At 39.6% G+C, this 17,091-nt stretch overlaps 1 protein-coding gene across 5 annotated transcripts; it reads right to left on the bottom strand.

The window, feature by feature from the left end:
- Nucleotides 1-1,301: 1,301 nt before the first annotated feature.
- LOC116502968 (zinc finger protein 777-like) lies at nucleotides 1,302-12,652 on the bottom strand. Of its 5 annotated transcripts, none has more exons than XM_032209035.1 (4): nucleotides 11,285-12,652; nucleotides 7,985-8,111; nucleotides 5,747-6,646; nucleotides 1,302-2,399 (listed from the first exon to the last, which is right to left on the bottom strand). In XM_032209035.1, exons 1-4 carry the CDS (start codon nucleotides 12,137-12,139, stop codon nucleotides 2,392-2,394), a joined length of 1,890 nt encoding a protein of 629 aa, XP_032064926.1. In that variant the 5' UTR covers nucleotides 12,140-12,652; the 3' UTR covers nucleotides 1,302-2,391. The 5 variants fall into 5 exon arrangements, with proteins under 5 accessions (XP_032064926.1, XP_032064923.1, XP_032064924.1 ...); XM_032209032.1 differs by having other exon boundaries at nucleotides 5,066-6,646; XM_032209033.1 differs by lacking the exon at nucleotides 1,302-2,399 and having other exon boundaries at nucleotides 2,939-6,646; nucleotides 11,285-11,939; nucleotides 12,338-12,652.
- Nucleotides 12,653-17,091: the final 4,439 nt, after the last annotated feature.

Consider the following 17,091-nt stretch of genomic DNA (forward strand, 5'->3'; position numbering starts at 1 on the left):
CATCTTCTCGGAGGTCATGTTTAATTAGATAGGTAATGGTGCTTTTAGATATCGTCATACATTCAAATAAAATAAAAATAAATATTGCTAGGATTCTGCCTAGCAAAGGTCTGTTCTAAACTGGAGAGTAAGTCTGGACACAGAAAGTGCTAGAACAGATGTGCCCCAAAAGTAAAGTAAGGTTCCCCTTGCACATGTACTAGTCATTTCCGACTCTAGGGGGCGGTGCTCATCACTGTTTCAAAGCCGAAGAGCCAGTGCTGTCCGAAGACGTCTCCGTGGTCATGTGGCCAGCATGACTAAACGCTGAAGGCACACGGAACCCTGTTACCTTCCCACCAAAGCTTGTTCCTATTTTTCTACTTGAATTTTTACATGCTTTCAAACTGCTAGGTTGGCAGAAGCTGGAACAAGTAATGGGAGCCCACTCTGTTACGTGGCACTAGGGATTCGAACCACCAAACCGCCAACCTTTCTGATCGACAAGCTCAGCGTCTTAGCCACTGAGCCACCGCATCTCTAAGTCCCAAAAGTACAACCCCACTTTTCCCAAAAGAATCCCAATCTGAAATAAATTCAATCTGACACAATAAAAAGGTGTACACCATTCTTTATTCCATAATCCATAGAGAAGACACCTTGCTTTTGATGTAGGACTTATTATTGTAAATAATGAAACAAATGAAAATGGCATGGACATAATTATTGGTATCTTTAACCTAATATTTTGTAGAACATCCTAGATTAGAGACTTTTTCTGGCCTAGGATAGCATGAACACATGTGGGACAAAACTGGGATTTGGCTAGCTTTGTGGTAATTGAGCCACAGTGTGCCTAAACTGGCTGTTGCTGTTCTTATCATCATCAGGGAATGCTGCATCTGGAATGGGTAGAACTAAAGCATTTTATCCCTTCTGAAAAACATCATACTCTAAAGCCTTGATGGCCCAAAGCCATGTAGATCATATAGATCAATATGTTCCAATGACAACTATGGCAGATTGTGACACAGAATGCAAGAGAAGGAAGTGATAAAAGGTAAAGGTTCCCCTTGCACATATGTGCTAGTCGTTCTCGACTCTAGGGGGCAGTGCTCTTCTCCATTTCAAAGCCGAAGAGCCAGCGCTGTCGGAAAACGTCTCCGTGGTCATGTGGCCAGCATGACTAAACGCCGAAGGCACACAGAACCCTGTTACCTTCCCACCAAAGATGGTTCCTATTTTTCTACTTACATTTTTACATGCTTTCGAACTGCTAGGTTGGCAGAAGCTGGGACAAGTAACGGGAGCTCACTCTGTTATGTGGCGCTAGGGATTTGAACCACCGAACTGTTGACCTTTCTGATCGACAAGCTCAGCATCTTAGCCACTGACCACTTAAGTCCCTTAAGGAAGTGATAAGGAAGTTCAGATAATAAAGGAAATCAAACAAATGAAAGGAAGATAATAGATATGTTGTTTACGGAAAGATTAAATACATGTGCATGACAATAATGAATATACCCAGGGGATTGAAGATTTGGATTTCATTATGAAGGAAAAGGCTATAATATGTAAGAGGGGTATGAATTGATGGAGCAGATCATTCTGGAGAACATCTGTCTACCTGGTCACTAAGACCTGACACTGACTTAATGACACATAATCAAGGTTGTTGGAGATGGGCATAGAAACAGGGACAACTTTGGGAATTGTAGTTTGCTAACTGACATGAATGGATGGATGAGAATGAAATGGGAGTAGAGAAAGCAATTGGGCTGTTTAGGGACTCCAAATGAATGAGAATCATTATTGTTTGGTGAATTTTTGTTTATTTCAGATAAGAGAATGCATGTATTTGTATAGCAAATAAATACAATTAAAATCATGACTGATTTGATGGTTTAAAATGAAAGACCAAGATAACTAGCAAAGGATACAAAAATGAAAAGAGGGTTCGAGTGTGGGACAGATAATCAGATTAGAAATACAGTGCATTTTAGTGTGTTAAGAGAGACAAAGATAGTTTCAAGTAAAGTGCTCAAAGAAAGTAAGGAATCATCAAGAGTCAGAAAAAAATGCGGATAAATTTTGGTGATAATAAAAAATAGTTTCCTGAGCTCCCAGCTTTTCCCAGTAAGAATAATTACTATTTAAATGATGCAATAACTACACATGATTCAGCACTGCTACAACAGTACTTGGCTCAGCATTCTTCCCAGATGCTCCCAAGACTCTCAGTCAGGAGATCTGGGTGTTGCCAGGTAGCAACTCCTGTTAATATTAATAAAGTGCTAAATATGGGTAGCCTTTACCAACCACAATTGGGACTGGCAGCTTGGTTGTTAAGCAATGCAGTTGCTAAATGAAGCTGCGACTGTTCTTATGATCCTTCTTCAGCTTTCCTTTGCTTTACAGACCTGTGAGAGGCATAAATGTGAGGTTTAGTTGTAAAGTTACTTTTTCATTACCGCTGCAACTGCAATCAGTTGCTCCATGAGACAGCAGCTAAATGAGAACTACCTGAATCATTTTGTCCTGGACTGAATTTTTTTTTAAAGAAATGGGAGATAACCTGGAAGGGCAGAGGGGGAAATTGTCAATATATTTCTTAATTTCATTTTTGAAATGGGTAGCCACTGTTGAAATTCTAGTTTTCCCAGCTATTGAATTCATAGATGTGTTCATACAGGGGTATTTTGGTTAGTAATAATGAAACAGTTCATCACTGGGATGTTTTTGACTTTCCATTCTAAGCTGTCATTCTGTCATCCTTGTTATTATCCAAGCAGATACTACAGTGTTTCCCTGAAAATAAGACAGGGTCTTATGTTCTTTTGACCTCCCAAAATAAGCACTTTCCCTTATTTTCGGGGAGGTCTTATTATTTTTGAGGTGCAGGAGGTGGCGAGCGGGGTCACCTCATGGCTGCTGCTGTGTTGCAGTATTTTCAGGGAGGGCTTATTTTAGCGCATGCACTCAAAAGTCCAATTGGGCTTATTATCCGGTGAAGTCTTATTTTCAAGAAAACGGGTTACTTAGCTTTTAAACTCAGATTTAGTCAGGCAAATTATGCTAACTTGGATACTTTACTGTTTACCTTTTTACTTTAAAATCACCAAATTAAATTTTGAGCCACCAAAATATACATTAAGAAAGGAATAGCTAAAATGCGTAACACTAAGCGTTATAAAATACTGCTGTAAAAGCAGCAGCCTCCCAAAATCAAGAAAGTTTAAAATTAACCCAGTCATCATTCAGAATCCCTGGGGTAGTAAACCCTTCCCTGGCTGACATTAAGAATAATCAGAGCCAGACATATTTCTCTGGAGGCAGCATCTACTATGAATATGTGGGTGGGAAAACACATTCTACATATAAAAAAATATCCCTCTTACTAAGTATTCAGATTACCAAATCTAAGTATTCAGATTACCAAATGAAAAATATTGACTCAAGAGCCGAGCCCTGAGAAACCCAGCCTCGTGTTGTTCGACCTCTCTGTGAGGGGTCTGCTCGCAGTCAGTCTAGCTGGAATTCAAATGGGGTTTTGACCAGGGGTGGTTTACTGCTGGCATTACTGCCAGTTTGGTGCACGCAAAAATGTGTGCGCATTTGCACATAAATAGGTCTGCGCATGCGCAAAATGTTAAAAAATGGGGGGAAATTACATTTATGCAATGAAACCGAAAATCAAAGTGGTGCAGCCATATGAGAACCGGTTCAGGGGCGTGGCAGGCCTGGGTCGCTGCCAGTTCCAGTAACCCAGGCCGCCAAACCACTACTGGTTCGCTCAAACCAGTCCGAATCTGTAGGAACCCACCACTGGTTTTGACACATTTATGAAGAAAAAGACGTGTTTCCTAAATTGAACCATTGTGGTCAAAGGCAGTTTTTTCAAGTTATGGAGACAAAGAAAGGACTCTTTCCTATAAGCCTTGGCCTGCTTGTAGGATTCCCATAAAGAGGTGGATTTACTGGTCGCTGCTGGAATTGGACTACGCATCACATCTGCCCATACAGTTTATTCCTTTAGCAAAATGGCTGCATTTAACTTTGGCTGATGATGCTTGGACGGAAGACTACCAAAGATTCCAGGGATCTGATCTAGGGTGGGAAGTGGAACAAATATCACAGAAGAAAGCAGGAACGAACCACTTGGTACTCTTCCCAAGAAAAGCACCTTTCTATAATCAGGGACTGAGTTCGGTTTATGGGAATCTTTATAATATGTGGTAAAACCTCTGAGATGAAGAAGCTGAGGACGTAAGATACACAATGGAGAAACTGAGATGATTTTTCTCTCCTGGCCCACCAATTACTGAGCCTCTTTTTGATTTCATGTTGGAATTTAAAATTAAAAAACAATGCATGTTTACAAGAAAATAAGTCCCATTGCCATAGTGCTTATTCACAAGTAAGAGTGCATAGAAGTGCACACTCAATTATTTGTGTGCATCCACATACAAAGATAGAATCCTATTTTTGAAGGCATTTTGGTTAACACCTAAGCTGCAAGAACATCATGCCTAAAAGAAAGTTATGTGGAATGAGCTAACAGAGACAATTTACTCATATTACATAATGCATATTTTAAAAGCTTCCTTTTATTTCTCCCTTCCTTTCTAAAAAGGGTCAACCTTTTTAAACAATTGTTTTGCTTCTATTTGCATAATCTTTTCCCAGAAGAAATTTTTCTGACAGATATTCCTCAACATATTATGTTTTGTGTGACAGAAGATCAGTGAGAGGCCATCTTCTTGGTTTCTGAACATGGGAATTACAGCAAACTGTTTTAAACCTCCTTTTTCCATGTTCTGCTTTCAATCCACCGACACAAAAAAACACTTCATTTTATTACTACGATTACTACTGCTTCTTTTTTGCAGTTTTGAAACGTTTTCTACAAACGTTACTATAAATAAATGTTACTTCCAGAAATGGGTGCTTCCAACTCTATAATTCTATATTCTATCAGCTTGGAATTGAATCTTTTCTTCATGAATCTCTTAATTCATGAATTGGGGAGATGTGGAGAATTTCAAGCATGACCACAATTTAGCTCTTACTGCATGGATGTTCCTACCTGTTTGACTTCAGTGGCTTTAATATCATTACAAGACTGCCCAGGCATGATCTTTAGTCTTTTGGGCGGGGTCTTTCAAATCAGAAATCCCACCTTCAGCTTCAACTGTACACTCAGAGAAACATCCATTCTGGAGGCTAGTTACAGTGGAATGCAGGCTGGAGATAGCTGCCTTGATTTCTGCAATATTAGCAGCCACCTGCTGCAGCACAGTCATTACCTGGCTTAAGGTAGGCTCAGCAGCCATTTTGTCTAGAAAGGGAAGAGGAAAAGATCTCTCCTGTTGTTCCATTTGAGGGGAACTCGAAGAGAAAAATCCAGTTGCAGAAAACCTCCTTATGATTTGCATAGCCAGGTACAAAGCTTCACCCATTTGGGTGTTAAGTGTTACAGGTTCAAACTTTGGGAAGTGTTTTAGAGTAACTCCTGATTCAAGAAGCCAGTTTCTGTTTTGTTTAGAGTACCACCAGTTATGCCTAATCAAGCGTTTCTGGAGATTATTTCTTGTGCGAGTTCTATGATGTGCTCCAGATTGGAATTTCAAATTTCTCCTGCTGAAATATTTTGTGTCCACTCTCCTGCGTTTTATTAAAGCTGAAAGGCTACTGATGATTTCCTCAGGATTGGCATACTGTTTGAAAGAATTAAAATGCTTATTCTTAGGACATGTAATCAACTGACCTCCAAGGATGACTTTGGAAGCGTCATCTTCGTTACTATCACTGGCATATCTGTACTGGGCTTCTGAGTCTTGTTGAACATCTGGATGAGGAATCTGTGTTGCTGGTTCCTGTAAAAAACTTCCAAAAGAATTAAGTTTCTCCAGCCCTCCTTCATTTCCTGAACTATTAACCAGACCACTTTCCAGAATCTTCTGGTTTTCACTGGTCAAATCCGTACTTTCATTCAATTCAGCAGAACATATTTTTGAGCAAATGAGCACTGGATCTGAATCAGGACTTGGAGAAATCCTTTCCATAATCGTTTCCAATGATTTATCTACAGATCTAAAATCTCTCTGACTGTTGCATATCAGTGGCTCAGTTTGTTCTATATCATCAATGGTTGCGCACCCAGCATTCCAATTTGTTGTGGTTTCATGGTGGACTCGATTTCTCCAATGGCTTCCATAAAATTTCTCTTTTTCTGACTGTTGCCTTTCCGTATCATTCTGTTCCACTCTGATTAAATTTTGTTTAAAATTCTGGGGACGTATCTTATTGAATATTCCATATGAGCCTCTTAGATTTTCTCCTTTCAGGCTTTTCTGATCATTGATAGATATTTCAGATGCACCACCTTCTCCATAATCAATATGTATGCCTTGACTTTGCAGCCCTTCTTCACTGCCTAGAAGAATGATGTCTATGTCTGGTCCCATCACATTTCTTTCAGAACCAGTGAATATTTCTTCCTTCTCCAAGGTTCTCTTTTGCTGGTTCTTCAGACAGCTGTTATTCAACTTTTCTTCAGGATGTTGTAAAACTGTCTCCTTGGATTTTTCAACCCATTCCACTGCTGGTTCAAAGACTTCCTGCAAGGGATCTTCCTCTTGACTTTCTCCTTTGATCTGATCACTTGCTAAAGGAAAGAAACAACCAAAATGTTCCTTAAGCCCATCAATATATATTTACAGTGAAAACTCTGTTTCAATAAATTAAGCATAATCTTAAATATGGTAATTTTATAAAAGCTTTGCATTCTAAATATATCAAAAAGTTTACCTATGGGTAGAATGTCTTTATTATTTTATTTTATTAAATTTGTATACCACCATAACTTATTCTTAGTTATTCTGGATGGTTATACTTGCTCTTTGTTGCAACCAAATAATATTTCAGCTCACTTTTTAATCTGCTGTGTACAGGTAATTCTCAACTTATGACCATAATAGAGCCTGTCCATTACAGTTGTAAGTCATGATGGTCATAAAATGGGTCAATCCACATTAGTGACCCAATTATATGTCCTTTTTTTGCAGCAGTCATTAAGCAAACATGGCAATTATAAAGCAACCGCCACTGTAATTAATCGAACCAATTGTTTGCTATTGGCTGGTTTGAAAGTAAACTGGTTTTTGGCAAAAATGTTATAAAATGTGGTCATAAGACCATGTAATTCTGCAAATGGCCATAAATGTGGGCTGGTTGCTGAATGCCTGAAATATGGTCATGTGCAGTGGTTGGATTCAAATAATTTAACAAACAGTTCTCTGCCCTAATGACCAGCTGGGTAGGTGGGGCTCGGCAGTCATGTGACTGGGTGGGCGTGGCCAACTTAAAATCACTCATGTTGATGGGCGCTTCGCCTTAGCTGTTACAAGTTTCTGTAAGCAGGGCAAGAAAGATTAGGCTAGAAGCAACACCAGAATGTTTCCTTCCTACCTTCCTTACAGGATTAGCCCTGTAAAGTAGAAAAAACCAAAATGAGATTTCTTCCAACAACCAGTTCTCTGAACTGCTTAGGAAGTTAACAACTGCTTCTCCCAAATAGGTGCGAACTGGCTGAATTCCACCACTTGTTACATGATTGTGTGGATTGGGATAACTGTTGGAACTAGGTCATAAATACTCCTGGGGAGGTCTGTCAATACCTTTGAAGATCAGCACCAGTCAAAAATCAGGACTACTTGTAGCCTGTCAATCCAAGAAGCTCAAGACAGCATACAAAGATTTGTAAAACCACCAGCTAATTAAAACATTTTTTGATAAACTCCGATATCTTTTATCTACATCAGAATTTAGCTTAGTCCCAAGGTAAATTAATCTGAGCCTTCCAAATCTTTTGGCCTTTGACTCCAATTACTTGACCCTTATAAGCTAAGGGAATTGTGGACCAAACATCTAAAAAAATAACAAGTTGCCTTAGTTTTCTAATCTTTAGAAAACCTCCATTCTAGGATTTCCTCAGAATTCTTACCCAGACAGGCTACATTATCATAATTTTGATGCATGACATTCCAATAAAGGTTTTTTTCTTTATGGTTGAGTAGAGTCCATTCTTCCTCAGTGAAATGAATAGATACATCTTCAAAGGTTATCATATCCTAAAATAATCAGAAGGGTTAGTCTGTTAATTGCATGAAATTTTGCAAAGACTTCGAGATGGGATTACTGAACAGATATCAGCATTAGCCTCAATTTCTTTGATTACCCAGGTCAGGTCCAATTTTATTCCCAATTTGCAAGAGGGGAATAAGCAATGTACAACACATGATTACTGGATGGCTAGATATAAACTGAAAATAACAAAGCAATAGCAATAGCAATAGCAGTAGACTTATATACCGCTTCATAGGCCTTTCAGGCCTCTCTAAGCGGTTTACAGAGAGTCAGCATATTGCCCCCAACAATCTGGGTCCGCAATGAAAAATTATCAATATGAAAAGTAAAAATTTCATTTTCCCCAAATTGATTCTGTTGCCATCTAGACAATTATGCACCTCAGTGATGTAACTCACACAAAACTCTGTTCTTCAGCCACTGCTTTTATTTCAGAAAAAATTGTCTTAATTGGCAACTGGTTTGGATGGCTCAAAGAAAGGATTTAACCATTTATGGATTACAAGTTTAGCAACAGCTACTAACCATAACAGCTAAATAGATTCTCTAAATCAGCACTTCTCAAATCTGGGTAAATTACCGCAAATGGGTCAAAAGTATTTTTCTTTGGATAATGACACATAAACCCATTACTACAATAGGGATGTTTAAATTGCCTTTGCCAGATGTAGTAAAATATATTCAAAAATCACCCGAAGTATTCATATTAAGATGAAGATTGATGCAATTGCTAATGGAAACTTGTTGATATGACATAAAATCATTCAATAATATTGTTTCATAATACAGGTAGTCACTGAATTATGACCATACATTCAGTGACCATTTTGAGCCGTGGTGGCGCAGTGGTTAGAGTGCAGTACTGCAGGCTACTTCTGCTGACTGCCTGCAATTTGGCAGTCCAAATCCCACCAAGCTCAAGGTTGACTCAGCCTTCCATCCTTCCGAGTTGGGTAAAATGAGGATGCACATTGTTGGGGGCAATATGCTGACTTTGTAAACTGCTTAAGAGGGCTGTAAAAGCACTGTAAAGCGGTATATAAGTCTAAGTGCTATTGCTATTTGAAGTCACGACGGTGCTGAAGGAAAGGACTTATGACCGGTCCTTGTAGTTTGTTAAGACTTCTTGATAAGTGGTTTTTGAGTAATCAAGGAAAAGGTTTGGCAAGCATTGCTCTAAATTTTAGAGGCACTATGATACTGAATACAGGTTGTCCTTGACTCAGGATACAGTTAGGATCAGAATTTCCATTGGTAAGCATTATCTTCTGTGACTTTCCAAGCTGGCTTCCGACAAGCAAGGTCAATGGGGGAAATCAGATTTGCTTAACAATCATGTTATTCAATTAATCACTGCAGTGATTCACTGAACAACCATGGCAAAAACTAAGTTACTAGAGAGTTAGTGCTACTTGGAAAAGGCAGTTCTGGACCATATGTACTAATGACCAGAATCAGCCAGTTCGACTTTAGAATTCTACATCAGGATTATTGACTTGATCATGTTCATAATTTGTTAAGAATTGTATGTACTGTATTCTTAACAAATTATGAACCTGATCAAGTCAGTAATCAAACAATGGACAAGACAGCTTTGTAAGGGACTGGAAGCCGTTTGTGGACTTTCTACAATACAATAATGGTTAATAGATGGATTTGAAAACTAGGGCAGAGGTCTTCAAACTTGGGAACTTTAAGACTTGTGGACTTCAACTCCCAGAATTCTCCAGCCAAGTATGCTGGCTGGAGAATTCTGGGAGTTGAAGTCCACAAGTCTTAAAGTTCCCAGGTTTGGGACCTCGGGACTAGGGTAATGTTTGGGCTAATCAGTTGACTCTTCTTTTTTCATTTTTTAAATATAATTAGTTGTTGGGTCGATTTAATTATTAGAGATTTCCTAATCTGAAATATCTGTTTATATATTTTTCTTGCTAAATAAGAATGAGAAAATTTATAATTATTTGTAAATCTGTTCGGTAAGAGGAGAAGAAATTATCAGGGTTTTTAAATTTTCTTTTCAGCATCCAGCCATGGTGGATTTTTGGGTATGTTCAATGTTAGACTTATTTGATGTTTGGGTCATTTTATTACTTTTTTGCACGCAATTATTTTTTGTTACTACTGATGAATGTATGGTTTTCTGTTTTGCATATTATTCCTGTTGATAAAACATAACAAATATATATCTTTTAAAAAAGAACACACTAAAAGTTTTTTTTTCTGTTCCTGCCCAAATGTTTACCTATAACAGCCTGGCAATTTGCTATTTATACACGGGAATATGTATGCATTTATTATAGATATATTTATTCCAATACTTATTTCACTGAATTCTAATTTTATTTTAGCTCTAGATCTTCCTCCACTATTCCAAATTTTAGCATCTTCCTGCCAAACACTGAATGTTTGATGACAATTATTGTGGAACTACACTTTTACTGAAAAGCTGAGGATTGAAGGCAATCTTTTTATTGCATGTCTTTGATCAAAGACCCCGCCTTTTGCGTATCAGCAAAGCTACCAAATCCATAGCATTCATGTTGGTTATACAACCAGATTACATGTAGGCAGCATAATCTGTGCATTGATCTGCAAACTACCAATTAGCCCATATGAACATATGGACAGGAACTATTTTCATTTTCCAATATACATGGGCTTCGAGAGCAATAAAAGGAGGATAACAACCTTTCTTTACGCAATATATGCATTCTCAACCAGCTTTCCCTCTCCCCAATTTCTAAATGAAGAAAGCATACAGAGTCTACCAGCAAATTAAGGCTGGCTATTTTAGAGGATAGGATATGAGTCATCCCTTGCTTTTCTGAATGTCTTACTCCAAATAAAGCTTTTTCCTTCCTTAAGGTGCAGACCTCAAATAAATTCCCTATGCTCACCAGACCCCTCCCCTCCTTTTCAAAATACTTCCTTATGGATGTCCTAGCTGTAAAGTAAAGGATTACAGCATCAGAAGCTCTCTGGCCAGAGAGGCCAGGTATTTTTTTCCATTCACAACTGCCTACATTGCTCCCTCTGAATTCAGGAGCAGCAGAAGCACCACTAGAACCTCCAGCATTGTTTAAATATCAACTACATTTTTCCATTCTAAAGATAATGTGATTCCAATACATCCTTAGTATACCCCATTCCCCAGCACCTGAACGGGCTTGGCAGGTTCCTGTCTATGATAGGCCATAGCCAGCTGAATGGCCTCCTCGCTGCTGCCTGGCTCCTGGGCTTTCAGCCATGTCTGCATGTCTGCTGGAAGCACACTGAGAAATTGCTCCAGGATGACCATGTCCACAATCTGGTCCTTCCTGTGTTCCTGAGGACGGAGCCACTGCAGAGCTGTGGTGCTCAACCTGGACAGCATCTCCTGCAGAGTTTCTCCAGGCAGGAGGGTGGACAGGCGGAATCTCTGTCGACCGGCTTCCCGATTAGCCTGGATTGAAGGCGAGTTCTGAGTGTGTTTCTCTTTACAAAGAGCAGGGTTTGGCGTGTAAGTTCTGTCCACGGAGCTCTCAGGGAACTCATGAAAGCCAGGAGATGTTAAAGCTGATGGTACAATTGGCTCTTGAGTAGTCATTTCAACGGCAGTGACGGGTTCCCGTAAATTGGGTGAAGATTGGCGGGTTGCCTTCAAACACGCCCTCAAACGCTGTATTGTCTGACTTGGATGGTTTGCGCACCATTTCTTGGTACGAACTTCTGACAATGCGTTACAACTTGCTGTATTCGTTTTAGGGAGGGATTCTGGACCCACGGTGCTTTCTTTTGCACCATCTGGCACTTGTTCAGCTTCTGCTGGCATCCTGGTGGGAGGATGAAGATGGGGCAAAGACTTTATAACCTGGTCGTGGCTTGTGTGAGCCCTTCCTGTACAACAGTATTTGCGGTATTCAGCACACTTCCAAAACGTTTTGTTCCCGCTTGCTCGGACTTTCTTATACAGATATCCTTTATAAAGCAGCTGATCCTTACCTCTGTCATCCTTGAGGTACTGCAAGGACATTTTCACAGTGACACTGCGTGTTTATATATATATTAAGAGGAGCAGAGAGACAATGGCTTTACAACAAGGCAAAAGATAAAAGACAGAAGAAACCAGACAGGTAATGAAAGAAATCCCTTGCTACAATGACGTGCACTCAGGTGGCCTCTTCCGGAGAGAACAAATACAAATAGGAAGGGAGATTTGTTGAATAGTTACCGAAGAATGACGGGCTTCCTTCTGGTCCGCTCAGGCTTTCCCGTTTTCCCCCCCTCGGAGGCGAACATGAATCATGCTGCTCCCATTTTCTCCCAGGTCCTAAGGTTGACAGCCGAACCACATCTGTAAATTGGCTCCTACTCCTTGCAGAGCACAAAAGAAGTTGCCACGACCTTTCGACGCGGTCTTCTTCCTCGTTGCGTCAGCTCTTGTTCTCCGTAACGTTACTTAAAGTCACGAGTCTATCGCGCTTTTAATTCTATTTGGGGATGAAAAGCCTAGAACTGGCTAGCGGGTACTCCTCCAGTTTTCATTCCGGTCCGAATCTACCGTAATTAGCTGAATAGCCGGAGAAACCCTATCTAGCCACGCCTCCTTCCATTTTAAAGGCATAAAGGCGGAAGTCCCATCACATGGGTGTTGCCTACCCAGCCGTGAATACGGTATCTGAGCGACTGGAAGATAATCCCGTGCGAAGGAAAATTTGGCAGGATATTTGGTTGAGAGAGCCTTCTTGTGGGGATACTCTGTAAGTGTACGCGTTTACCTTTGAACAGATCCTTTGAACTTCAGGCTTTAATTTTTGGGAAGGATTATATTGGATTGTGGCATAAACCTGCCTAGGGTCATCTATTGCCCAAAAGTTGATTTGCTTTTTTTGGTTTAGTGACTGTGGTTAATAAACCATACTTTTGTACAAAATCAGTTAATTTGTAGTTTATTAAATACATCTTGATTAAACCAGTAGGGCCTAATGCAATATGTAAATAACTTTCTAGCATTTTTGAATCTTTACAGGATTCTGAATTTTAGAATGGAGAGTGCCTGAGATGCTCATTTTTTAAAAATAATTTGAATTGTAGTAGTGTTGGAAAAGATTCACAAGAATAACCCAGGAAAATAAACAGAGATAAACCAAATCTATCTAGAATACTCAAAGCTTTAATGAACTCATTACATTGTTCAGTTCCAAGTTGGGAGTGGGGGAGGGGGGAAGATACTGGAAACCTGGAGGCCACTTGGAAAGATGGTTTTGTGGACAGGACCACATGGTTTGAGGTCCTGGGGGAAAAAGGTGATCACATGCTTTCAGGAAAGCTGTAAAAACTTGGCTATTCCGGCAGGCCTGGGGCTGTTGACCTCACTGTTGAGGTCCAGCCCCGACTAGAATGAATGTATGAAGGTGTTTGTTGTTTTAAAATTGTTTTCTTTTATCGTTATGTGTTTTTTTCTTATATTTTTTTGTAAGCTGCTTGGAGTCCTTCGGGATTGGGCGGAATATAAATATATTTAATAAATAAATAAATAAATAAAATGCTTCAAGATGTTGGGTGAAGAAGAAAAAAGGTCAGAGATACTTAAAGTCGCTGGTTTTATGCCCTCTCTGGGCTTTGAACTTGAACTTGTATTCTGACTCAGGCTTCCATATTCTGAGTCAGACTCCCATGGGGCCATCTCTGTAGGCTGTGTTTTGAGTCCAAGTTTGGTTTAGCATTCCTTCTTCCCACGTGCCATGTGGTGAGATTGGTAGAGGGTTAATCCTACCTTTGTTATGTAAAATAGACTGGTTCAGGCCTTTAATGGCCCATTGACAAAGGTGGGGGCTGCTGAATTTCTGCCTCTCTTGAGTTTCTACTTCTCTTTTTAGGGGAAATATTCTGCCTTTTTAATATTACCTAAGATATTTCATTTCTCTAGGAAAGGGGTGGGTTTTGACTTCCAACAATATGAAGACTTAGTTTTTCGAAGAAGTTTTAATAGAGGAAAAGAAAAAAGGAGACAGGTCATCCTGGAAAAGGATGGATGCCAAAAGTTATATGGATGCCAAAAGTTACCAGCTTCACAGTACAATATATAAGATGAGGGTTTACAAACCACCAAGATTGGATTCATTCATAGAAGCAGCAAACATGCCAGATTTTGGCTTAGCATCCCATGCATGAACTCAGCTAAAATATTGTATTATTGCAATCAAGGTGGCTTCTACTGTAAAGTTAACAAGACCTCCCTTTTAAGAATCTTGTTTTATGTCTGTTTTTCTGGCCTGGAGGTTACTGGAAAAAATAGCTGCATGTCAAAATATGGTTGTTATGTGACATATGACTAATTATATTTTTTCATCTTTTTTATTCTTTCCTGTAATAAACACATATAGTGGTTTAATAGTAGGCAAACATTTTAGATCAGTAGGTAAATATAGGGACCCAAACCAGAGGTGGATCGCTAAAAATTTTTACTACTGGTTTGGGCCTGCTCCCGTGCTGATTCTGCACATTCCCAAAAGCTTCTGCGCATGCACAGAAGCATCCAGGCAGGTGGGCAGAGCCTCCCGCTGCCGCTACTACCAATTCAGCTGATCTGGGCTGAACCGGCAGCAGCCCACCTCTGACCCAAATATTTCCCACTGTTTTGTTTCATTCTTATAGTAGGGGAAGATCCTGTCAGAGCGTTTGCAGCATTTGCAACTGGCTATACCAATGCTGATTCGTCCACATTGCATCAGCTTTACATTGGCTGTTGAGCTTTAAATCATCATTACCCTGACAGATCAATTTATTCGTTTTCAACCTTCCAACAAATCGTAAAGATTTCATATCCATCTCCAAAAGAAATCAAAACAGCAGCCTCCATCTCCTTTTGGTACTGCAAAATTTAGAAATCCAGAATTTTTAGCATTTGTTCCATCTCCATGATCGTAAATGGAGAAAAATCTTGGGAATGTAAACCGCTAAATCCAATTTCCTAAGAACCTCAGCCTTCTTATCAAACATAACACAACTTTTAAATCTTCACTAGAGTTAGATAGTTAGTTAATATCTATGCAATGTCTGAAATCTCTAATTCAAGGGAAGCAGCCACCGAAAGTGATTACTCTGCATAGCTCTTTTCTCATCCTTTCCCATAATTCACAAAAGTGAAATAAATTTTGCTAAACTGAAGTTTGTTAGAATAAAAGCTTCAGTAAATTTGGTTTTAACCCTTTGATCAACGTTTCTTTCCAGAAACATATTGTCAGGCCTGCAGTTTTATCCCTTTTAGGATCTTTGGCCTGCTACCCACACTCTCTTTTCATTATGCTGTTTCATTAGTATAGTAGTTGGGAGGAGGGAATAGAAAGGAGTAGAATGGTGGAATGTATTGTTGTCATTCTTTTCTAGTAACCAAGGTCATCTTTTGTCTCCGCACCTCTGCACCTGACCGGAAACCAGCTGGGTGGAGATGCCAGCGTGGAAGAAGATTGGACCATGTGATGGATTTGTGGGTGTGGGGACAAGATCATAAACTTTCAACTGGGTTGGAATCCAATGTAACTTCCAGAACTGGGCTTCCACAGATGTGCTAAGATATCTGATTTATTAAATTGGAACTTTAAGGATCATTTTGCCTTGGACTCTGATTTAGTTCTACATGATACTTGGAACGCTGACACATATAGAACACAGCAGTGATGGGATTCAAAAAATTTTACTACTGGTTTTGTGGACGTGGCTTGGTGGGCGTGGCAGGGGAACGATACTGTAAAATCTACATTCCATTCCCTCCCCACTCCAGGGGAAGGATAATGCAAAATCCCCATTCCCTCCTGATCAGCTGGGACTTGTGAGGCAGAGAATAGATGGGCCAGTCAGAGGTAGTATTTACCGGTTCTCCGAACTACTCAAAATTTCCGTTACCGGTTTTCCAGAACTGGTCAGAACCTGCTGAATGCCACCTCTGGAACATAGCTATATGGACTGAGAACTCTTGGGTGTGAAGTCTCGCTATAGCTGCTTGGCAAGAAAATTCCTTGGATTTAGATCTATGCATTTCTAGGACTCCAGCATGGATGCGTTTGGCATGGCTTGACATAAAACTGGGCATAACTCTCCAAAACCTTATGAAATTGAAACACTTATAAGATACACTGGAGCGTATTTCGCAAACTTATGAAAGCTGAGGTTTTTCACATTTTATTTTATTTTAAGAAAAATGAGACTGTGAGGAATCACTCACTCCTATACTCCAAATGAGTCCAGAGGTGGCATCCTCATAACAGAACCTCATACAGAGCAGCAATGGAAGCATTCATTTCATGACGGGAGATGCTTATGCTGCAGAGACAGCACCATTACCTGAGGAATAGAGCCCTCCAACAATAGCCTTTTAATACATTTATTTCTCTCAACGTCCTAGAAATGAATCAAAGGAGTAATATATTAAAACATATGAATTTTCCCAAGTACATATCTTCTGCGCCTCCTGAAAAAGGAGAAATCTAGATCCCGTGTTCTTCAGGGGATAAACTTAAAAGTCCTCATCACAAAATATTTTGTTTTTCAGTGTTTATATAATCCTGAGAGTAAGAAGAAAGCTGCCTTTTAATTATCACCACTCAATACAATTCTTATTCGTCTTTTGGTGGCAAAACTCCATGGGCTGGAAGTCGACGTCACCCTAAATGTCGGGGTAGGAACATCCAAAGCAGATAGGAATTGAGGCCGATGATGACTAAACGGGTCAAAAGCAGAGTTTATCGGGAAGGAAGAATCAAGGTTGGCATAAATGCTAGATTTCATCTTGAAATTGCAGCTTCCTTCCCTCCAGTTTTGACTTGTACACTACCGTATTTTTTGGAGTATAAGACGCACCAACATTTTGAAGAGGCAAATTAAAAAAAAATTTTTGCACTCTGCAGACCTCACCAAAATGACTCATTTTTTTCACGAAAATGGGTCCTGTTTTTGTCAAAAAAAAAAAAAAAAGACATGCATAGC

This window comes from Thamnophis elegans, chromosome 2 (genome assembly GCF_009769535.1).
Source record: "Thamnophis elegans isolate rThaEle1 chromosome 2, rThaEle1.pri, whole genome shotgun sequence".
In the NCBI taxonomy this organism is placed as follows: domain Eukaryota; kingdom Metazoa; phylum Chordata; class Lepidosauria; order Squamata; family Colubridae; genus Thamnophis; species Thamnophis elegans.

Coding starts and splice junctions, on each gene's coding strand:
- LOC116502968 (XM_032209032.1), bottom strand. CDS start 12,139: ATGTCCTTGCAGTACCTCAAGGATGACAGAGGTAAGGATCAGCTGCTT. Junction 8,112..11,284: donor AACCTGCCAAGCCCGTTCAG/GTGCTGGGGAAT, acceptor TGATTATTTTAG/GATATGATAACCTTTGAAGA. Junction 6,647..7,984: donor TGATAATGTAGCCTGTCTGG/GTAAGAATTCTG, acceptor TCTTTCCTTTAG/CAAGTGATCAGATCAAAGGA.